At 38.8% G+C, this 19,251-nt stretch overlaps 1 protein-coding gene across 1 annotated transcript; it reads left to right on the top strand.

Moving 5' to 3' along the window:
• Nucleotides 1-13,862: 13,862 nt before the first annotated feature.
• Nucleotides 13,863-15,156, top strand: LOC120631908. Its single transcript, XM_039901592.1, has 2 exons — nucleotides 13,863-14,347; nucleotides 14,414-15,156. The coding sequence occupies exons 1-2, from the start codon at nucleotides 13,985-13,987 to the stop codon at nucleotides 14,537-14,539; spliced, it is 489 nt and encodes a 162-aa protein (XP_039757526.1). The 5' UTR covers nucleotides 13,863-13,984; the 3' UTR covers nucleotides 14,540-15,156.
• Nucleotides 15,157-19,251: the final 4,095 nt, after the last annotated feature.

The raw sequence follows: 19,251 nt of genomic DNA, 5'->3' as shown, positions 1-19,251 counted from the left end.
AATGATCAAATTAAACAGTTGGAAGATTCCTTGACAACTGTCACTTCCAAATATGAGCTGTCACAAAAGCAGATCCATGAGCAAATCCAGGCAGCTGATGAGTTGTTAGCCCTAGGAACGTATAATATGGCTCGTTTTGAGTCTTTAACAAATAAATGTCAATGTACTCATGACATACCTATACCTAGTCAAGACTGTAGTAATATATTCACTGACAATTTGGATATTTGCCCAGAGAGGTCTGGAAATGCAACACATATTCCTGTATCCTTAAATTCTACTTTATCCGCTAAACCTAAAAAACAAAGTATAGTAATATCTGACAAAATAGGTAGAGGTTTAGGTCCTATTATGAATTGTTACCTAAACCACTCAGTGACAAATATATGTTCACCGGGGGCTAGTTTTGATTGTGTCATTAATAGCCTAAATGAAAAAAATCTAGATAGGCATACAAATGTTGTCTTATTGTTAGGGGACAGTTTAAATGTCAAAAAGCATCAGATTATAAGATGCATTGAAAAATTACTGCTTTTAAATAACAAAACTAAATGTAAGTTTGTAATGTGTGCCTTTCCTTATTGTGGCACTCTAAACTCAAAACAAAATGAACATATTTATAAATTAAACTTATTAATCTATAATTTGACATACCGTCATAGCGACGCAATTTTTTATTTTGACATTAATAAATTCACGTCATCATTAAAATGTAATGACAAGAGATAAATTGTATCTGCCTAAAAAGTGTAAGCAGCAGATAGCGTTTTTACTAGCTTATAATTTAAATGATACTGTTACAACTGTTGTAACAAAGTCTATTGACACTTTTACAAATTGTACTTCAAGTACTTCTATTTCTATTACTGACCCTAGTACTTGCGCTAGTACTATTAAGAAATTTAATAATGATTTAAACTAGTTAATAAGACAACGGAGGAGCTCTGCCATATGAACATTGTACACCAAAATATACAGAGCTTCACCGGCAAAGAATTAGAAATAGAGCTGTTTGTGGAGAAACTCAATGTACATATTTTGTGTATAACTGAGCACTGGCTCACTGGTACACAAGTAGCAGTAAACATCGATAACTTTATATTGTCAAGTGCGTTCTTCAGAAGGACTGCAATTCACGGTGGATCTTTAATTTTTGTACGTAATAATATAATTTGTAAAGAACGAAAAGACATAGTTGGTCTTTCTGTTGAACGCATTGCAGAACTGTCTTGTGTGGAGCTGGAGCGATTTATAATAGTGAGTGTATACCGACCCCCTTCAGGTGATTTTAGCGATTTCGAGAATGTCATGGAGGATGTACTAAAGCGTTTGTGTCTTTCTACTAAAAAAGTAATTGTATGTGGCGATTTCAATGTCGACATTTTACTAGAAAATGCAACAACTGCTAGATTGCTTAACTTATTTAAATGTTTTAATTTGTGTCACACTTTTAGTGAACCTACTAGAGTAACTGCAACTTCAGCATCCTGCTTAGATAATATTTTTTTCAATTGTGACATTTTAGATAAAAGAATAATTAATAATTTAAGGTCAGATCATTGTGGTCAACTTATTACTGTTTTAAATACTATCAATAAAAGCAGACAAATTATAAAGTGTAGGCCAATAACTAAGACTAAATTAATGCGATTCAAACGTGAAATTACTGCGAAAATCCCTGGTATTGCGTGCGAACATTTTCATCCGGACAGTCTTTATAGTGCACTATTTAATACTATAAACAACGAATTTAATAGAGTATTCAACTTTAAGCACATCAATGTCAGTAATAAATTAAAATTTAGTGACTGGGCTACTGTAGGTATATATAAAAGTAGGGAGAAGTTGTATGAGCTGTATGATGAAAAACAATTTAATCATACTCCAACTTTCGTAGAACACGTAAAAAAATACTCTAAAATATTTAAGAATGTTTGCACTAATGCGAAATCGCTACACATTAAATATAGTATAATGAAATCTGATAACAAAATACAAACAACCTGGAAAATAGTTAATTACGAGTCAGGAAAAACTAAATCTCGTGATGTGGATTTTGAACTTATTGTTGATAACAATAAAGTGACGTCTGACAGGGAGGTTGCTAATACTTTCGAAAACTTCTTTCAGAATGTTCCCATTTTGTTAACAGATTCTCTAAGCTCTTCACCAATAGCAGCTCAGCGTATATTGAGAGATAATGTTAAAGAGTGCAATGTTTTATTTAATTTTAAACATATATCTGCAATAGATATTGTAAAGAATTTCAGGTTATTAAAGTTGAAAAAAACCGGTGATCTGTGGGGTATGTCGGTGATGGTCATTTCTAACATTATTGACGTTATTGCCCCTTATCTAGCTGTAATTTTTAATGAATGTGTTGATATGGGTATTTTTCCGAACCTAATGAAATGTAGTAAATTAATACCCCTTTTTAAATCCGGTCAGAAAAATGACCTTAACAATTACAGGCCTATTTCAATCTTGCCAACTCTTAGTAAGGTCTTTGAAAAAATTATACTTTATCAACTTTTAAATCATTTTAATGTAAATAACTTACTTCATCCGGAGCAGTACGGCTTCACTAAAGGTCGTAGTACAACGGATGCAGGCGCAAGACTCATAAAGCATATTTACGATGCCTGGGAACGTTCGCAGAATGCCATTGGTGTTTTCTGTGATCTGTCCAAAGCATTCGATTGCGTTGAACACAAAACGTTGTTATTAAAACTAAGCCACTATGGCATCAAAAACGTTGCACTCAATTTAATTGCCTCTTATCTAAGTGATAGAGTTCAAAGGGTATGCGTAAAAGACATAAAGTCTAAGGGATCATCTGCCTTAATGGGTGTCCCACAAGGCTCAATTTTGGGTCCCTTATTGTTTCTGGTGTATATAAATGATCTGCCACACCATGTCAGGGGCACTTGTGAGATTGTACTGTTCGCAGATGATACATCTCTCATTTTTAAGACTGATAGAAACAAAGATAATTTTGACGATGTAAACCGTGCTTTGTCACATGTGTCAGACTGGTTTACTGTTAATAACTTACTTTTAAATGCAAAAAAAACTAAGTGTTTGGAATTTGTTTTGCCTAACGTAAAAAAAAATGATAAAAACATCATAATAAATGGAGAAACACTTGAAATAGAAAACTCCACTGTTTTTCTAGGAGTGACCTTAGATTGTAAGCTACAGTGGGGTACCCATATAGAAAGCCTAGCGAGTAAACTCAGCTCAGCTGCATATGCAATCAGGAAAATTAGACAGCTTACCGATGTTGAAACAGCTAGGCTTGTTTATTTCGCATACTTTCACAGTATTATGTCCTATGGGATCTTGCTGTGGGGAAAAGCTGCAGATATTGAAAGTATATTTATACTACAGAAAAGAGCCGTACGATCAATATATAAACTTGGATCACGCGAATCGCTTCGTGAAAAATTTAAACAAATAGGTATTCTTACAGTAGCTTCGCAATACATTTATAGTAATATAGTCTTTGTGAGGCAAAATATTACTCTTTATAAATCAAAAGCTGAAATTAACAATCGACTTACCAGAAACGGTCATAAATTGGTGATATCTGCATATCGTCTGCGAAAGGTGCAGAACTCCTTTCTTGGGTTGAGTATACGCTTTTACAACATGATTCCTAAGGAAATTCTTGACCTACCAATGCATACATTTAAAAAATGTGTAAAAACGCATCTAGTACAGCGAGGTTACTATACATTTGATGAATTCCTCAATGACAAGGTAGAATGGAAGCAGCCAGCCTCGCTCTCATCTCCCGCAAGATAGCAAAATGATTGTAAATGTTGATGTTGGAAAAGAGCAACTACTGAGTTTCTTGCCGGCTCTTCTCGGTAGAATCTGCTTTCCGAACCGGTGGTAGAGTCACACAAACATGCATACTTGACGTTTCAAAAGTGCTTATAAAGTAGGCCTACTTGAAATAAATGAATTTGAATTTGAATTTGAATTTTTTAACGTCTCATTGCTGACCACATGCCTCAAGAGGCATGTAGAGCTTACCCGCCAAGCTGCTCCTCAGTTTTTTGAAATTACGATATTAGTACCTAAATGATTTGTACTGGAAACTCGACCCAGGGCGCCCTCCATGCTCACAACAGACCGAGCCCGTTGGAACGTAAATGTAAATGCTATTCATCGGGGGATTGTCTCGCAGTTGTTTAACATTTCTTATAAAAGTTCAAAAGGAGCTTTGAGTCGTCCGTTGCTCTCGAAACTTCAAAAGGGACGTTTATCTTTGCATGTGAAAAACGTTGTTGAAAATAATATTATTCATCGGAGTTTTATTCAAATGTTTCAGTGGCGCATTTGTCCTGCTCCTTCCCGCTCGGGACGAATATCTATCAACTTAACAAGTACAAGACCGATCTAAGAATTGACAATTCCGTACCTGCAAGCTTTGATTACTTTGTGTAAGGTGTTTTTTCCACTGATAGTTTGAAGCGGTGATAGCCAAGTGGATAAGGCTTCAGCTTCCTTTTCGAGAGAGTTATGTGCCTTTTTTAATCTAAGAAATTAAATATGGCGTGATTTACCGGTGAAGGTAAACATCGTTTCACGGCCGACTGGCGCAGTGGGCAGCGACCCTGCTTTCTGAGTCCAAGGCCGTGGGTTCGATTCCCACAACTGGAGAATGTTTGTGTGTCGAGCATAAGTGTTTTTCAGTGTCTGGGTGTTTATATGTATTTTCTAAGTATTTATGTATATATAATTCATAAAAATATTCATCAGTCATCTTAGTACTCATAACACAAGCTACGTTTACTTTGGGGCTAGGTGGCGATGTGTGTATTGTCGTAGTATATTTATTATTTTATTATTTATTATCGTGAGGATCCTGTATGCCTCAGAGTTCTCCATAATGATCTCAAGGGCGTGTGAAGTCTACCAACCCACACTTGGCCAGCGTGGTGGACCTCGGACTACAGCCTTCTTATTCTGAGAGGAGACAGACTATACAGTGGACCCCGTAATAGGTTGGTGATGATGATGATTATATGTTTATAATCTCATCTGCTAAGTAATAATTCAGTCTCAATTGAACCGGAACACTTGTTTGGAAATCTTTGAAATATCGAATTTTGCTTTTAACTCTTTTCCAAGTCTGGGAAGTTTTTCAGTCACTGCACTTCACGATGTCTCACGAGCCACGCACACCTCGACATAAGTATGTCGTATTATTTCTATGGAATAAGATGACAAATCGTTAGACTTCAATATATCGTCGCGGCCATGTTAGCCCTGCTAAACACATAAACGAATCTATTGCTAATGCACCTCTGTCCTCTTATTAAGCAAACTATTCAAACCTAAAAACTTTTGTTATATTGAAAAGAACTAACAAGAAATTTGAGGTTTAAAAAATAACAATAGTCCCCATCTCCCGCAGTACCCTTTTTATAATTTGGAGATGTCAAACATTGCATTGTTAACAATCGGATTATATTCAGAATTCACGGACCCTTTAGCTACGGACTCCAAGAATGCGTTATGTTGCCCTAGTAGCCAAAAAGATCGAACTCCCATCCTGACGCAGGGCTGTTCATCGATGCTTTGGTCTTGGTTAGGCAAAAGAGGTAATTGACTGTAGTATTTTACAAGCTGCCATCCTATCAGGCCATTCCAGCTAGTCAATCGATCTAGCTTTTAATCTTCTTACTGATTTCCATATGTAGACTCGGCATAACTTGCGCTGACTTCCATTACCTAGCCGTTAACTGTCCGTGCCGTCCGCAGTCACTTATTTTTTTCTTATATCTTCCCCTTGTAAGTTCATTCCTTATCTTATCAGTTGTCACACCAGACATCCATCTTTACATTCGCATTTCGGTCTCATTTTCTTTATTCTGTCCGGCCCAATCATTTGCATCTCGATTGTGTGAACTCATCTTTTTTCCCTTCCGTTCTCCGGCCAACATTTGTTCTTAACAACGGACCCCTAATACCCGTTATGTTTGTCCAAGTAGCCGGAATCCTGGAGGGAAGACTGCGGTAGAAAAATTTCAATAAATTAATCTTGTTGAAAGGGTTCGTGGCCGTGAGAATGGTCGCCGGAATGGAGAAACTGTGGCCCTGGAGGGGGACGGTGCGAATTCAAATACCGCCGTACAAATTGTGGTTCCGTTCTTTATAAATGCATTTTAGATGTATAAAAGGCTCAAGGAGATATCTTTAAAAGTAATTAGGTATAACTACCATCACTTAATAGTAGGCTAGGATAGGACATGTGGCAATGCCATAGTCAAGTGCGCATCTAAGAGTTCAATGTCCAAAGAGAATTAGAGCCCATAATATGATGTCATCTATTATAAATAGTTTGACGCGTTTGAATGTTTGTATAACATGTAATGTGTTGATTTTATCATCATTATGGGGTATTTACGTCGAGAAAAGTGTTTGGAACTAACTTCGATAGATTTGTCGAATTTGCAATACAGTTATTTGTTTATTTGTTACTTATTTACGGCTTCAAAACTATAATGATCTTTAAAAAAATTTACATAGCGATAACTTGTACACGGGCGTTAAAAACGGGAAGCGTATTGTTATAAATTAACTAATATTATTACAATATTACCTTTTGAACAAATTACAGAAATTATTCAAAAATCTTCGAACTTAAGCTGCTTCAAATTTGAAAGGAAATCAGATTCTACCGGGACAAAACAGACATTAAAGAAACTTTGTTGTTCTTTTTCAACAAGAACATTTACATAAATTTTACTGGATGTTTTCAATTTCTATGCACGAGTAGTTGAAAGCTGAGCCGATTACGTCCATGTCATTGTCATTCAGAAACTAATCAATTGTGGAGAACTGTTTTTCAACACATTTCTAAATAATAGTAAAACTAAATATTGTGGTTTGTACCCAAGTCATTTAACCGAATAGAATAGGTACCTTATGGATATAATATCTTATGTTATGTACCTAACTCAACTAAACACTTCTTTATTAAATCGCTGTTTATTGCACGGCGTGCAAAGATTAGGATAGGTATAAAAGGTTGTTATCCGAGATTGCTATCAATCACATTTACTTTCCTCTATAGCCATTATTCTATTGTAATCGGTAGGTAAGGGCAATATGTTATCTACCACATAAAACCCCAGCTGAATATATCGTAGGTACAATAAAGTGGGTACATTAATTTTGGTTGGAGCCGGTTCTAGAGCTGTAACTATAAAGTAGAAGCTATTTACAAAGTTAATCTAGCATTTTACAACGTTTGTATAGAAACCGTTCTTGTCTCTACTGTGATTAAGTATATACCTTAGACCAAATTAAATTTTGCCTTAACCAATATCTAGACACAAGCTGATTTGTGTTTTTATAAATTCAAATTCAAGTTCAAAATTCATTTATTTCAAGTAGGTCTAAAAAGAGCAAAGTCCAATATTTCTTTATTCAAATGCCTATTTTACTAAATCAACAACGCATCAAAAGTAGGAAAATAGATTACATACAACGAGTACAATACAAATAGCATTTGGATTTCCTTTTACTTATTGGGAAACTAGAATCCCTTGAGATCATTTGTTAGTCCGTGTTTACTTTGTAACAAAAGTTTCATCATAATATTTACAAATGTAGAACCCTTCGATACGCAAGCTTTAAAAAAAGTTGCTACAATATCAAAAAACAGATAACCTATCCCTAATGTTTTTTTAATGATAATTTAAACTGCCATGCACCTTTTGGATTGTCTAAAATTATTTCAGCAGGTAAATAATTACCAAGGTTCCTTACGCACAAACAATGTTAGCGAAGGCGCCGTCTGCCATTTTTCTCTACGTCAGTGCCGTCAACAAAATGAATAGTTATTTTCCTAGAGCGCGCAAGTTGCAGACTCCATATATCATCCGAGAAACGGAAAACTGGTCCACGACAACTGGAACCGGGAACGAATATGGAGCAACTAACGCGGGATAAAAACTCAACTAGTATAGCAGTTACCGAGAAAGAAGCCATGGCGGCCTGGGATTCCGCACAAGCCTGATTTATTACGATAAGCCAGCGGTTTCCAACCATTCTGTGTTCAAACATTTTTTTGATCCCCAGCGGACTAGAAACACGGAGCTTATGACTTTCGTTACATACCTACCCGTACGCATTTGTTATACCTAAATGTAATGAGAATTAAGTACAAATCATAATATTTCCAGCAATTATTTCACAACAATGGGGCTTCAGGTTTCATGCTACAGCAAGCTTAACACATAACAAGTCCTAATTGATTGTTTTACTACCCTATGAAGTTCGGAAGTATCTACTTATTATATCCAAAAAATATCTTATTTTCGGAGTTAAAGGTTTTGTTGATATAAATTGCAAATGTCATTGCCGCACTCGTGACCTCATAGGCAAATTATAGCTATCTGTCTCAGTAAGGCCATAGCTAAAGATTATTGATTTTGCGATTGATAACACAACACTGAGCGACTGATGGTCTGAAATCACAAAACACATGATATGCAAATAAGAAGTGCAGAGATTTCCGAAGATCAAGCGGTACAAAATTATGTTCATCTAGACGTGACGTTATTCGGCGTTGACATCGCTAGATTTTGCAGTTTTATTTATTGAAAATAACTTAATTAGTTTTTCATTAAACATGAATTATATATCATTAGATAAATACTATATTTTAAACATCCTTTTTACTGCCATCATGCCTATTAATGATAGAGAGTAACAAAGAATCTTTTTAAATATAGTATTTATTTAATGATTACTGTCATCATATATATTATATATCATTATTATGTTATATCAAGTGAAAGAATAATATGAAGTTAACGGAGTAACGAAGCTACCGAAAATGAACACTTATGTTTTACATTTTCCAAACCCAGTTTGTTCAATACGCTACCCACTATTGGGCACAGCGCGAGCCGGGTGTGTGAATGACATGACTGCACGTTTCTCGACGGCTCGTAAAACTTCCAACGATATATCATTATCTATTACGACAAGTCATCTTATTTAAGTGCCGCCAATCTCACAAGTTTTATATTTGGGCATAACAAGGACGCGTGGAAGATCTCGCATCTTCATCAGCATCGAAAACGACTTCAAACTCTAAATAATGAATAATATTAACACACTTCTTTGAGATACGACGAAGATAAAGCGAAGGGCGCAGCGTTGAGCAATTCATATATTATTAATTAAAAGTTGTTAATATACTTTAACTATTTTTATGTATGTAGCGTTTTAGTATGTAGTTTATTATTATTATATGTATGAACAATACGTATTATATATAATAATTATATGCGTAGTTTTACAACTTGTAATATATGTGATTTAGATATAAAATTTTATTGCCGCACCAACCCGTTCCGTATTACAACTACTTTCGCCAAAGGTTGTCTGGGATTTCTGGGAGAGATCGTTTAAGCGATAAGGACCGCCTTTGCACAACTAAACTAGTTTTTTATTATCTGTATTTTGTTTTTGTGCGTGCAATAAATATAAAATTTTAAAGGGTTCCGTACAATATTTTCAACAGCATCACTATCAGATACTGCCTCGTTGGTTTTATTCTCAGTATCAGGAGGTTGGTGTTGTCCACCCCAGTCCAGTTGTTGGTTGTTGGGTCTCGAAGTACGCTAAGTCGATGGTCCTTGGTATTATCATTAACATTTTTGATTATGGAATTTTTAAGACTCTGTGAGAGCTTAAGCTCATATTCCTTTGAGTGCGAAATCAAGAAGCTAAAGTGGTTATTAGCTAGGCGGACAGCTTGGAGAACCGATGGACACTGGGGTCCCAGGGTACTGAAATGGCGACCCCATACTGATAAACGCATTGCGCAGCCTTAAACAGCGGTACAAAACCTTAGAATCTGAATATTACTGCAAAATAACTATGCTGGACATTGGATAGCCAATGGTTGATATGATGATGATTGTGATGATAGAAAACGATGATAATGATAGGTCGATCCTTATTAATAATGCGGAAATATCATCATTATATATAGATGCGGTAATAGCCCAGTGGTTAGGACTTCACTTTCTGGGGGCCGAGTAAGAACCCCAGCACGCGCCTCGAACTTTTCTAAGTTACATGAGTATTATGTAATTGAAATATCACTTGTTTAACGGTGAAGGAAAAACATCGTGCATGTCTGAGAGTTATCCATAGAGTTCTCAAAGGCGCAGCGTGGACTTCGGCCTAAATCTTTCTCGTTGGTGGTGATAGTAGTCTTGCTTCTGTGATGAGTCCCCTGCCTGAACTCGTCAGCGCCCGCGACCTCGCTCGCTCCGCTGCGCCGCTCGAGTTACGCGGTCGAGTAAGGCTATCCCCGCGCTGTCATCGCTTGCGTGGATCTCGGTTAATATTTCACTGAAGTAGCCCCGTGAGAAGGATTGTATTATGTCCGTAATATTCTGTTACCAACCACTCCGGTGACCGACGGCCAGCCTCTCAGAACTTGTTTCCATATTAATTACAGATGTAGTCGCGTAAACTATATCTTATGGATTACAATTAAAGTTGCATCAGATTCATGACTTTAAATTTATGAATATTAGTGTTTATATTTGTGTTACTATATATATATATATATATATATATATATACATATAAAGTGTGAGTGTGGCTTGGATGAGGGTACTATATCTTATATAAATACTATTTAACTGTCCCAAACTTATCTATCCCGTCTATATCCTTCCCCCTAAAGTCCCCCGTCCTTTGAGTGTTAAATGTTTGTTAATGTCTCTGTCTGTCTGTCTCTTTGGTCTATATTGTAAATTTTTATAAAATGATGTAAATATATACAAAGGAAAAAAATTAAAGTGTTACATATATAAATTTTTCATAAAGTGGAAATAATATGTTCTCAATTAGTTAATTATTCATATTTGTGTCAAAATTAACTTTTCATTATTTTAACCGACAGATTCTTTCGCGCTTTGTCTCCAGAATTGAATTGAAATTGAAGGGAATAAATGAGCGAATTGGAAGGTGGTAGGACAGATAGAACAGACGAAATAAAAGTCGTCTAAAGTTTCACTGTTTGGTCACGATGTGTGGTGTTTCTATTTAGAGCCACCTGAGAAAGTATTCATATTGTATATGTAGTATGGTATATGTTGTATGATAAAGATAGGATACGTAGTTGGTTGTTGTCTTCCAAAGCCGCAAAAGATGGTTTTCGACTTGGAAGTAAGTTGTTGACAATTTCAAAAGTATTCAATTTCAAATCGTCATATTTCTAGACTAAGAAGCTCAAACCTTTAAGAAGCTTAACCCTCAAACAAAGTTGGCCGTACACAAAGAACAAAACATTACAGACACTTTATCCCTTTGTGATTGCAGCACAAAAGGATTATTATGCACACTGCGTACTTTGCTCGGAGATTTTTAGTTTTCTGAGCATTAATTACTTTAGAGTCGTAACAAAGTATAATCTACAGTTCTGTTAACTTCCCTCTGTCGTGTTGCGGGTTCATGTCAATCAAATTGCTGTAAGCTACTGCCTTCGGCTGAGGCTAGTTAACACCCAACTGTCAATGACCTACCACCAAACGATAAAACGGCGCAGAACCGAATAGCCAATTAAAGAGGTATCGGTCCTCTAAAGAATCAAAAAAGGTTGAGAATCGAAAAAGATCTATGCAGAAGTAAAAGTCATGCGAGCGACGCCCAGGCGTAAACTAGTTTTCTTGAAATCAGAAGACTATTACCATTGTGAATGAGCAAATTTTGCTATGGTTTTTAACCGACTTCGGATTCCTTCAAAGAAGAGGAGACAATCCACTCAGTTGTTCTTTTATCGTTAGGCACAACTCCGTTTTTAATAAACGCATTTCCTTTTCGAATTGTTTTTTTTTGGAAGGGATTTCATTCTGATAACATTCCAATTTGAATTGAAAAGTTTCGGAGACAAAACGGATTGCTGCTGTCGCAAAAATATCATTGTTTACGTAATCGCACAACATAACATGACGCTTGTAAACTCTGCAGTAGTTGCAAATTTTTTCGCGACTGAATGCTGGCTGTACTCATAAATAGTATTTAATCTGGATATACATATACAAAAATGTATTTTTTTTACTTTGTATAAAATTTTATACCGAGGTGGTATTGTCTTGTTACTAAAATAAATGATCTGGTAAAAAAATACAAGTTAGCAAAGCCTGTAATTTTATTAAGAGATCTTAGTTCAGATTGGACCAAAATTATTCATTATCTTTGATCGATATCAAATCAAAGAGGAAGGTTATAAAAAAATATATAGAATGGAATGGATGGAGAAGTGTGCGGGAGTGTTAATATTAATTAAAAGTCAAAATAGTTTGATATATGACTCTATAATGAGTTATATTGTAATTAGAGATACCGAAAACGATTAAACAATGATTTTTTTTTTAAATATTAAAAGCTAAAGTTGAAACTGACGTTTCTCAGGGTATGACTAGAGGGCCTATACAGTTTATCTCGTATGCAAATGAGATGCTTCCTCCGTGAGGGAGTGTTCGCCGTGAGTGTATGTGAAGCGAACTCGCGTGTGGTCGTGCGCACGGCAGCGACAAGTCGCGAGTGAAACAGCCTCAGTAAAACAGGCGTGACTGCATGCCCTAGAGAGGAGACTTAAATGAATAATTATATTATTTGGATAATATTTCCGCTTGTGCGCCAATGCTCGGATAAAGCCGATGAAGAAGATAACATTTAAAGCCCCCGGAAGGAAAAGGTCTCCAGCTCATGCTAGCCGTTCTGAGAGTTCTGCCAATGACGTATAGCGTCTAGCAAATTGCGCGGTGGACTACGCCCTAAACTTTTCTCATTCCGAGAGGAGACCCGTGCCCGGTAGTGGGTCGGTAAAGGGTAGTTGGTTGATAAGTACAGTTTTACGGAATTAGCGTGTATGGATGGATTCCGTTTCAGAATGTTTTGCCTCATAGGACTAAACATTTTGGAACAAAAAGTATCGCGTGTGAAGTTTATCTGATACTCGAGCATGATTCAAGTCACGACGAGCGCTCGGCGGCGCGCGTGTCAGATTACATCTGCGAGCGCCGAGCAGCTGAGGCGATCTCAGACGTTCCCAGAACCACTCTAGACGACACAGCAATTACTAGGCCGAGATGCTAGGCGTTCCCGAAACGAGAATTATCTATGGTTACGAAGTAAATAGGACGGACATAATAGGCATCTACACGTTTGCGGTCAAGTATTGTTGAACCTACATTAAATATTAGTAGGTTGGTGGCTGCTTATAACGAATTACGAACTTAGTTAAAATAACTGTTCTGAAATGAGAATAAAACCCGAAATGTGCCCAGTGAAGGAGGTAGATAAACTCGAATACAAAAAGTAAAAACAAAGCTAGATATTTTCACGCATGTCATATTTAGGCGGTGGGGACTATTGTTGCAGTGGAAAACAATGGAAGAATATTTTATGCTACACCTATGTTATGTTAACCTTTACTCCGCTCGTAATTACCAAGTTAAATGTTGTTCTCATTGCTATGTGCATAATGGATCCGGCCTCTATATACCACACCGCGTTGTGACAGTTCGGGCCGCAGTAGTCGGCCGGCGCGCCACTTTGTGAACACTTCTGCCATTGTTTCCACTTCTGAGCAACATCAGTGTCGCTCTGAGAGCTCATCGTCGAGCGACGCACAGTCCCCGGCACCCTCCGGCGGAGCGACCCGCGCCCCCGGCACGCCGACGTCGCCGCAGTCAGCTGTTTGACATTCGCGTCACAATACCGGCGGAACCCCGCGCCCGGCCCCCGCCCTGCGCAGCCCGCCGCCGCCATCGATCGCGGGGCGGGACGAGCGCGGCGCAGGCGCGCGGCCCGCCGCCACAGTCTCGCGCCAGCCGTCGACCAGCGCGCACGTCCGCGCGCCCGAGATCGCACAATCAGCTGATCGGCGCGCGCCCCGCGGCGCACATGCCGTGAGGCCGCGCCCGCCACGATGACGGGCTACGCCCGCAGCGAGGCCGACTTCGCGGCCGCCGACCGCTTCGCACGGGACGCGCGGCCCGCCTCGCTCGCCCCCAAGGATTACTCGGTGCCTTTACACGTAGACTGCAGTATCGAATACGAGCTTCCCGACTGTGCCAAGCCGCCGCAGGGCGTCAAGATCGAGCCGCTGCTCATGATCCACCCGTCGCACTTCCGCAGGCTCGAGAGCCTGCGCCGCGTGCCCTTCGTCAACAACCTGCCGCGCGGCGACGCGGCGCCCGACGCGCGCGCGCGCGTGCGTGCCGTGCGGCGCTGCTGCCGCGCCGCGCCGCGCGCGCCCGAGCCGCGCCGCTTCCGCTGCGAGCTGGGCGGCGTTGCGCTGGGCGGCGTGGCGCTGGGCGGCGTGGCCCTTGGCGGCGTGGCGCTGGGCGGCGCCAAGCTGGCGCGGCGCCTCAAGCCGCACCCCTACCTGCCGCCCGAGGCGCTGGACTGCGAGCTGGCGCTGCCGCCGCCGTACGAGCGCTTCGACAAGCGCGCGCTGCAGCAGCTGCCCATCTACATGTAGCCCGCGGAGTCTGTGATGTTCCCTTGTAACTAGTAGTGTAAGTGCGCGGCCGGCCGCGGGACCCATACCAAATAGTACCTATGTGCGTCGACATTGTGTGAACGGAGTGCTCGGTGCGGACGATGACGCGTCGCCGCGCGACAGTCGCGCCGCCGGCGCACGCCCACCGACGAAGTATTTATTCGCAGTCGCAGTAACCGATGCTTCATGATAAGTTATTGTACCGTCGCTGATTCGTTGCGTATTTCTGTATAAGATATCATATCGATAATAATTATATGTTCAAAAATTGTATTATAATAAAATATGTACCTATAGAGTAAAAAATGAAAGTGAGAAAAATATTACGAATAAAACTAGACATAGTTATGTTTTCGAATAGGTGATGAGCTCTAGAACAGTCCCGAGTGGTAAACAAGAATCGTATTCTACTCTCATTTTGTAAGCAGTTATGTTTGTTAAAGTTATATATAAAGAGTCCTCTGATGAATAGTCTGATTAACAAATATTCGGCATGTAAAAGTCTTTATAAAACGCTTACTTAGCATATCATAGTATTATATTGTGTCATAGTCCAATGCCAAAAATATAACTATCTTTTTACAAAAATCCTTAAAGCATCGTTTTATTTATCTCCATTCGGCTAAGCGCGTTTCCGTTTCCGGTCGGTCCCGTGTAGTGTGCGGAATGCGGATTGCGGAATGTGTTGCGTTGGTCGCGTGTCAGTGCCAGTGGATGTTGTGTGCCGCGACCGCCAGCCCCGGATGAGGATTTCTCTGTTAGACAGACGTAAGTAAGCTGACCAGTTCTACAACTTTAAGTGTATCCAACGCGACCACGGAACCTAACTAGCCTTACCTGGCTCAACAGCTATATTGTATCGAGTTACTGGGTTCCCAACTTCAGACTGAGTGCAATGCGATGTAATGCGACATTTCGTATAGCTTGTGCTAAATTTCAAATTTCAATGGTACTCATTGTATGATTTACCACGATTAGATGCAATATTTTTTGGATTACAATTTATCTTAGTAATAGAATAAATTTAATTACTCGGAATTGTTTGCTACCAACAAGATTGCCACGTACTGCCATCACTTTTAGGAAATTTGATTTGAGATGAATCGCATGAGCGAATTCTACTGTTATATTTGTAACAATAAATTACCATAACAATATCAAAAGACGGAATTGATATGCTTCATATCAGCCCAATTTTACTGAAACTATAAACTAAATGAACAAAGGGCTTATATTCATGACTTCTGTAGCATGTTTTCAAGGATATAATCTCTCTTATCCGTTTAGTTTTGTGTTAAACAGGATTAGTTTAAGATTGAATGGTTATCAACTGGGAGGATGTTGAATGTATTGAATTGCTTACAAATGTAATGGAAAGTTGTTTTGTCCTTTTGTATTGAAAGTATCTACTTACTTTAAAAACTAACAAATTTCCAATTATTATTAATAATTTAATTCCTATTGATAACGGGAACTATGACATTGGAATACCGAACTATGGAGTGAAATCATTGGCAAGGCAGAACTGATAATTAATCATGTCAATAATACCTTGAATGAACAATGTATTCTGTAAAACATAAATCAAGCAAGACATGCAATATAAATTACAACGTTAACAAACATTCAGTATACTGTTACTACTCGTAGATATCTATATAATGAAAATTTACTACTGGTCTAAGTCTTTGAAAACTTTTACTTGAATAATTCATGTACCTCAATAGTATTGAAACTAATTAAAGACGGTTTCTAAAGAAGATTACGATTTAGAAATAAAATTTGGTGCAAGAAATTGTGAGTAATTAAACAATCTAACATGTGATCTTTAATCAGTTTTAAATTACATAGAACTTCAGAACTAATGATAATTAAAGTACGTTTAAAAACATTGCTATTGTTACTGCGTATAATCAAGGTGCTAGTCATGATTTGGCAATACAACACTGCAAGTTTTTCTTGTAGTGCCTATTGTTCAATCGAGCTAAAAACATTGATGAACAAAAGGCTAACAAGCCATTCTTTCTACATGAAAGGTGCTCATGCACAATGAATCGTGAATAATCAACAATGAAGGCTGAGAAAGAAATTGTTCAGAAAATAGCTCTTTTTAATGTGGTCATTAAAGTATAACAGGTTATTATTCCGTACGTACCAAGAAGCGCGGCTATGCAATTAAGAGTGGTAAAACTAATTAGGAGGCAGTCGAATAGTTCAGAGCTGCACGCAGCAGTTTTAGTGGAGCCGTGGTCACGAAGCGGACGGCAAATCGACCATTAGCGAGGCACGCACGCCGCCAGAGAGTGTTCCCCATTATCCCACGTCAGAGAGCGACGCTGTTAAATTAGCATTCACGTAATAAACATGAAATAAACATCGAGACTAATGGATGATTGCCGACCGACCCTCCTCCACTCCACTCGCGCTCGCAGCACAGTTAACTGCTGCATTATAATTTCCTTTCAGTTTATGCCTCGTCATAAGAGAAAGGACGATATTGTTCCATGCAACGAGGGGGCGAATTAAAGCTATATTTATTTTATCTGCACTGCCTTCATAAAAAGTTTATTGTAACTTTTTATGGCTCTGATATTGCACGTACCCTGATTCGGAAAGTATGGCCGCCTCGGGCAGGTCTCTTTATTTGTCGTGCAAGCAAATGCAATAAAAATACAAAGCGATGAAAAGGCTACATTTTGTTTGAAGCCTCGCTTTTTATAATGTAATTATAGCGTCCCGCAGTTAGCTCGAGCTCTTTCTACTAAATCTTTATAATGAGAATTGCTGTGTAGTTTTAATGATCTAAATTATTATGATAATTACGATTAACAATTATTATGAGTATATTCCGCTGAAATCCGATTAACATCGCGCGGGGAAATGCCTCTTTTTAAATTATTATAGCGCTTTAGTTCTTACGTCGCTATAAAAGTAATTACGAGTATTTGCGAAGTATAAACGAGCTGGAGATAAGTAGATGCGCTCTCGTAAGGCGATGCGAGTATGAATGATGGTCGCAAAAATAATATAATAACCTCGCCGCGGTCTGATAACGTTGCTTTACGATCAAAGTAGCAATTCAGTAATTACAGACTTCCTCGGAACGCACGGCCGAGCTCTTGCGGTTTTGTGCTATAATTTGAAGACGCCACGCAGCTCGTGTCCCAAAACGCAAGTATAATTTATCGTCAGTATTATCTCTCGTAAAACGAATATCCAATTTATGTGCGCCCTCACCCGGCGCCATAAAATATAATATTATCGACATCGCCCCCTCCCTAGGCGATCACGAAACTAAGCAAGGATCGGCCATATTTTTAAGTGCCGAACATGACTGGCGTACCCGTCTCTCGTCCTTTTCTATGTGCACGTGTCCAGACAGGAGTGAAAGAGAAGTAGATAGGGATCGGAACTCTTTCATGTTTCGAAAAACGTTCTGGTTCATTTCAGTCATCTTATAAATACGGTGGATAAACAACTCCAAACAAAACGATACAACATCGTTATTTACATATCATTGTAGAATGTAGCTCTATCGGGCTATGAATAAGTAATGTTTCAACGGCGGGTTGTTTTGGAGCGCTTATAAATGATCCTATCGAATTGTAAATCTTTAAAACAAGCCATGCGTTGAGATGTCTCAAGATTTTATCATGTTCAACGTCCATGGGACCTTTGATAAATTTTCCATTCTCCAGATCGCGCATATCAATATAATGTTGCATTATAGCTGTATTGGTAGAAGACTTAAACTATTATGTATAAGGTCATGTGTAAAAACTTGTAGTCTGACAATTAATCGGTTAGGGACGGTAAGCTATCTGTAATTGATTATGAAAACATAGGATGAAGCTGAATCTGTGCTTATGGTAGGGAGAGTTGCTCTTTTGATCGTTGTTCGGATGACAGAATTACATGTTGATGTTTTGAATAAAGGATCGACTGAAACAATCTTCTGGCACGTTATTAATGTTGCATTTTAATGAACATTTTGCATCATCCAAGTAAATCCTGTTTATATAACCTGCTAAGTAATTTATATTTTTGTTTGATATCTTAACGGCTGATTGGCGCAGTGGGCAGCGACCCTGCTTTCTGAGTCCAAGGCCGTGGGTTGGATTCCCACAACTGGAAAATGTTTGTGTGAAGTATATGAATGTTTTTCAGTTTCTGTGTGTTTATTTGTATATTATAAGTATTTTTATTATTCATAAAAATATTCATCAGTTATCTTACTTAGTACCCATATCACAAGGGTTTTGGCTACGCTATCCATTTCCGTTCAAGACCAAGCCCAGGTGCAACCGTTGTCGATACTGTAAAACTAGCTTTCTTGCTATGATGTCAAATATCTCAATCTGCTATAATATGAAGCATATTCTGCGATAGATTGTGATCTATTCTCTGTAAGAGTGCCATTAGCAAGCTGGGTGGGCGCGCATGGCGACGGGCGACCGCTGCGGAGCCTTGTCCGCGGTACGCAAGCCGGCGCGGCGTTGTTTTGGCACGTCGGCCGCGATCAGCTGATTGGCGTCGCGTCTGTGTGCGCGAGGGGGGCGCGCCGCCTGTAGCCACGCCACCCACACATGCAAGCACGCACAGCTGATTGTACGTAATTAAAAGACTGCGACACACTCGACGACATCGCGCCGCTTCGAGCGGGGATTTATAAAAGGAACTCGTTAGTGTCT

The sequence above is a fragment of the Pararge aegeria genome, chromosome 19, assembly GCF_905163445.1.
Source record: "Pararge aegeria chromosome 19, ilParAegt1.1, whole genome shotgun sequence".
NCBI classification, from domain to species: Eukaryota; Metazoa; Arthropoda; class Insecta; order Lepidoptera; family Nymphalidae; genus Pararge; species Pararge aegeria.
This window is presented reverse-complemented; position numbering and strand designations above follow the sequence as displayed.

What these genes read in the sequence shown, in the direction of transcription:
- LOC120631908 (XM_039901592.1), top strand. Translation starts at nt 13,985, where the DNA reads ATGACGGGCTACGCCCGCAGCGAGGCCGACTTCGCGGCCGCCGACCGC. An exon ending in TCCGCTGCGAGCTGGGCGGC is followed by an intron (nt 14,348 to 14,413) that starts GTTGCGCTGGGC and finishes GGCGGCGCCAAG; the next exon opens with CTGGCGCGGCGCCTCAAGCC.